General features: G+C 41.4%; 1 protein-coding gene across 2 annotated transcripts in view; it reads right to left on the bottom strand.

Annotated features, from left to right (window-relative positions):
- Positions 1-2,894, bottom strand: part of RCBTB1 (regulator of chromosome condensation (RCC1) and BTB (POZ) domain containing protein 1) — a 70,180-nt gene that overhangs the window by 44,533 nt on the left and 22,753 nt on the right. Inside the window, exons 3-4 of one of the 2 annotated variants that reach the window (XM_011988784.1) lie at positions 822-991; positions 291-441 (exon numbers count right to left, since the gene is read on the bottom strand). In XM_011988784.1, the coding sequence (XP_011844174.1) occupies positions 291-441; positions 822-947 (277 nt within the window). In that variant the 5' untranslated portion in view covers positions 948-991. The remainder of the gene's footprint in view (positions 1-290; positions 442-821; positions 992-2,894) is intronic. The other variant, XM_011988783.1, reaches the window with a different exon arrangement.

Below are 2,894 nucleotides of genomic sequence, written 5' to 3'. Positions count from 1 at the left end.
TGCAGCCACAAATCCACTCAAAAATTAGGCTGGAAGGACCATTCATTTGCTATATCTAATCTTCCACAGCTTTATGGAAGTAGTCGAAAACCTCAGAAGTTTGCCTAATTTGCAAGACATCCTATAGCTGTTCCAGAGTTGGCCTGAAGTGTTTAACTTTTACCTGCTTTATGTACTTCCCCTCAGAAATTAAGAAGTAAACAATCCAAAATTAGTTATCTGGTATAGTCCTATAGAATTAACCGGTCAATTTCTTACAAACTGAAAAGTTAGATGGGTTCCCTCCTTACCTTCGGTGCTGAGAAGAACATGTGGTCCACTGCCGTAACTGAGGCTTTTAATCTTCTTTCCAGATAAGCCTTCTAGCTTTTTGGGTACAAGTGTACTCTGGTTATCTCCAGTTCCTAGACAGTTACTATAGTTCAGTCCAAATACAAAGACCTAGAAAACAGATAGTTTTTTTCTGAGTCTTTTGGCCGAAAGCTGTGTTAAAAGCTCCCTTCTCTCCTCTGAAAATAAGACATTTCAACTAGAGAGCTCAGGAGGTGAAAAGAGACTGATACGGTTGTTAAGAAAAATTCAACCTCTGCAGACATTGCTTACATTTCAGAATGTTTGTCTATATTATGAAACTCAGAGTGCTGTGGAGTAGAGGGGTACTAAAGAAACTGAGAAAAGAGAAACTATCAAAATCATAGTCTTCCTGAACTTCAGGATCTCTTTATTTATACCCTGACTTTTCTCCATCTTTGAACTGCACACTTTGAAGACCAATCCCCAAATAAGCCCTAAAATGAAAGTAGGTTTCAAGAGACTCTTACCTCATCATCGTCAGTAACGTACAGTGCTTCACTGGCTGAGGTGCCGAAGACACATGCCTTCCGAATAGACGCGATCTCCTGAGGGGACAGCAGAGTGAAGATGGGCCACTTTCCGACATCCACCATGACTCTGGCTTCAAGCAATTCCTATAAATAAGCCGACATCTCTGCTGGAACAGAAAGGATTCCAGAAAAAAATTAAAGAGCCACTGAGCTAACTTTTTAAAAAAAGACCTGTTAATAAATGCTAACAAAAGCTGATTCTAGAATAAATGAACTACCTTTGGTTACATGGATCACTCACTTTCCCCCAGCCACGTGTGCAATCCTTCCTCTACCTTCAAACTTTTCCTACAACAAGAGAATAACACGCGGGAACTAGCTGTTTGTCTTGCCCACTTCCTAGTCAGTGCTTATCTGTTCCACATGTGCTTCCAACTCACCCTCTTCTTAGACCTCTAAAAACAGCCAAAGCGGCAGGTGAACACCAAGTTCTGGCTCCAGCACCCTCAACAGCACACACAGAGGGTGCCTGCGGCTGGAGCATGCTTAGCCAAAGCCTTGTCCCCATGTGCCAGAGATACTCTTCCCACCAGCACCAACTCGGATGACAAGGATCAGCTCCAGCCCCAGGTATCATACCACAAATTCAATGAGGATTAAACATCGTCAAATCAGGCTATTCACTGTCACTGCACAGTCAGACTATTAGAATAACATTTGAATGTCTTGACAAATGTGTGTGCAGGCAGAGGGGGAGGTATTGGTGAGGACAAGTAAAAGATTTGAGAGGGGAGTAATACATGAGGAAAAAAAAAGTTTTGTTTCAAATGGACAAAAGGGAATAAGAAACTAAGTCTCCCTACCATCCCTCCCTGACCCTGTCCTCAAAGGCCACCACCGTTCCCAGTGATCTCTAATTCCTTCTGGAGATAGTGTATACTCATGGAAGCACTACACGTATGCATGGGTGTATGTGTATCTTTAAAAACAAAAGCACAAATGGAAGGTTTTTTTCCCTATTTAACAGTGCATTGGGGAAATCATTCTATATTAGCACACACAGACCTGCTGCATTTCTTTTCAATGGTACTATAGCATTCCATTACATCGATTTAGCAATTTACCTTGTTTCCTACTGAGAGACATTTAAGTCAATACATCTTTTGCTAGAAAAATACTGCAATTGTTGCCTGCATATTATTGTATTGACATGTCTTGTTTTATACAGAAATTTCTAAAATAAATTCCTAAAAATGAAAATTGCCAGGTCAAAGTTTAATAGCTATTTTACTGTTACTAGCTACTAATATTTCAAATAATCTTCTAATGAAGTAGTGGCCATATATAAAATCACCATGGATGTAGGATGGTGCCTGTTTACACACACCTTTCCCACACAGCATACTCTCATGGTATCTGGTATCTGTTTTGTTTAAACTGACATTTCCCTGCGATGAGTGGAGTTGGATGTCACTTAAAAAAATAATCAGGCTGGGTGGGGTGGCTCACACCCCAGCACTTTGTAATCCCAGCACTTTGGGAGGCCGAGGCAGGCAGATCATGAGGTCAAGAGATTGAGACCAGCTTGGCCAACATGGTGAAACCCGATCTATACTAAAAATACAAAAATTAGCTGGGCATGGTGGTGTGCACCTGTAGTCCCAGCTACTCAGGAGGCTGAGGCAGGAGAATCACTTGAACCCGGGAGGCAGACGTTGCAGTGAGCCGAGATCGCACCACTGAACTCCAGCCTAGTGACAGAGCAAGACTGTCTTGAAAACAAAAAATAATGATCAGAATAATTTCCACAGTAACAACTAACTTACTGGGCACTATGTGCCAAACAGTATTTTAAGTAATTTTATATTTATTCATTCATTTAATCCTTACTTTACCCATAAGGAAATGGAGGAAAAAAGAGATTTTAAGAATCCGCTCAAACTTGTAAGCGGCAGAATTGGGATCTGCACCCAGGCAACCTGAAGCCTGAGTCTGCACTCCTCACCTCTCACTCACATCTTCAGAGCCCACTGTCAGTCTTTTGTGCAAAGTGCCAATTTTTTTCTACTG

This window comes from Mandrillus leucophaeus, unplaced genomic scaffold (assembly GCF_000951045.1).
Source record: "Mandrillus leucophaeus isolate KB7577 unplaced genomic scaffold, Mleu.le_1.0 Scaffold338, whole genome shotgun sequence".
Lineage (NCBI taxonomy): Eukaryota > Metazoa > Chordata > Mammalia > Primates > Cercopithecidae > Mandrillus > Mandrillus leucophaeus.
The sequence above is the reverse complement of the archived record's forward strand: the minus strand, read 5'-3'. Positions and strand labels throughout refer to the sequence as shown.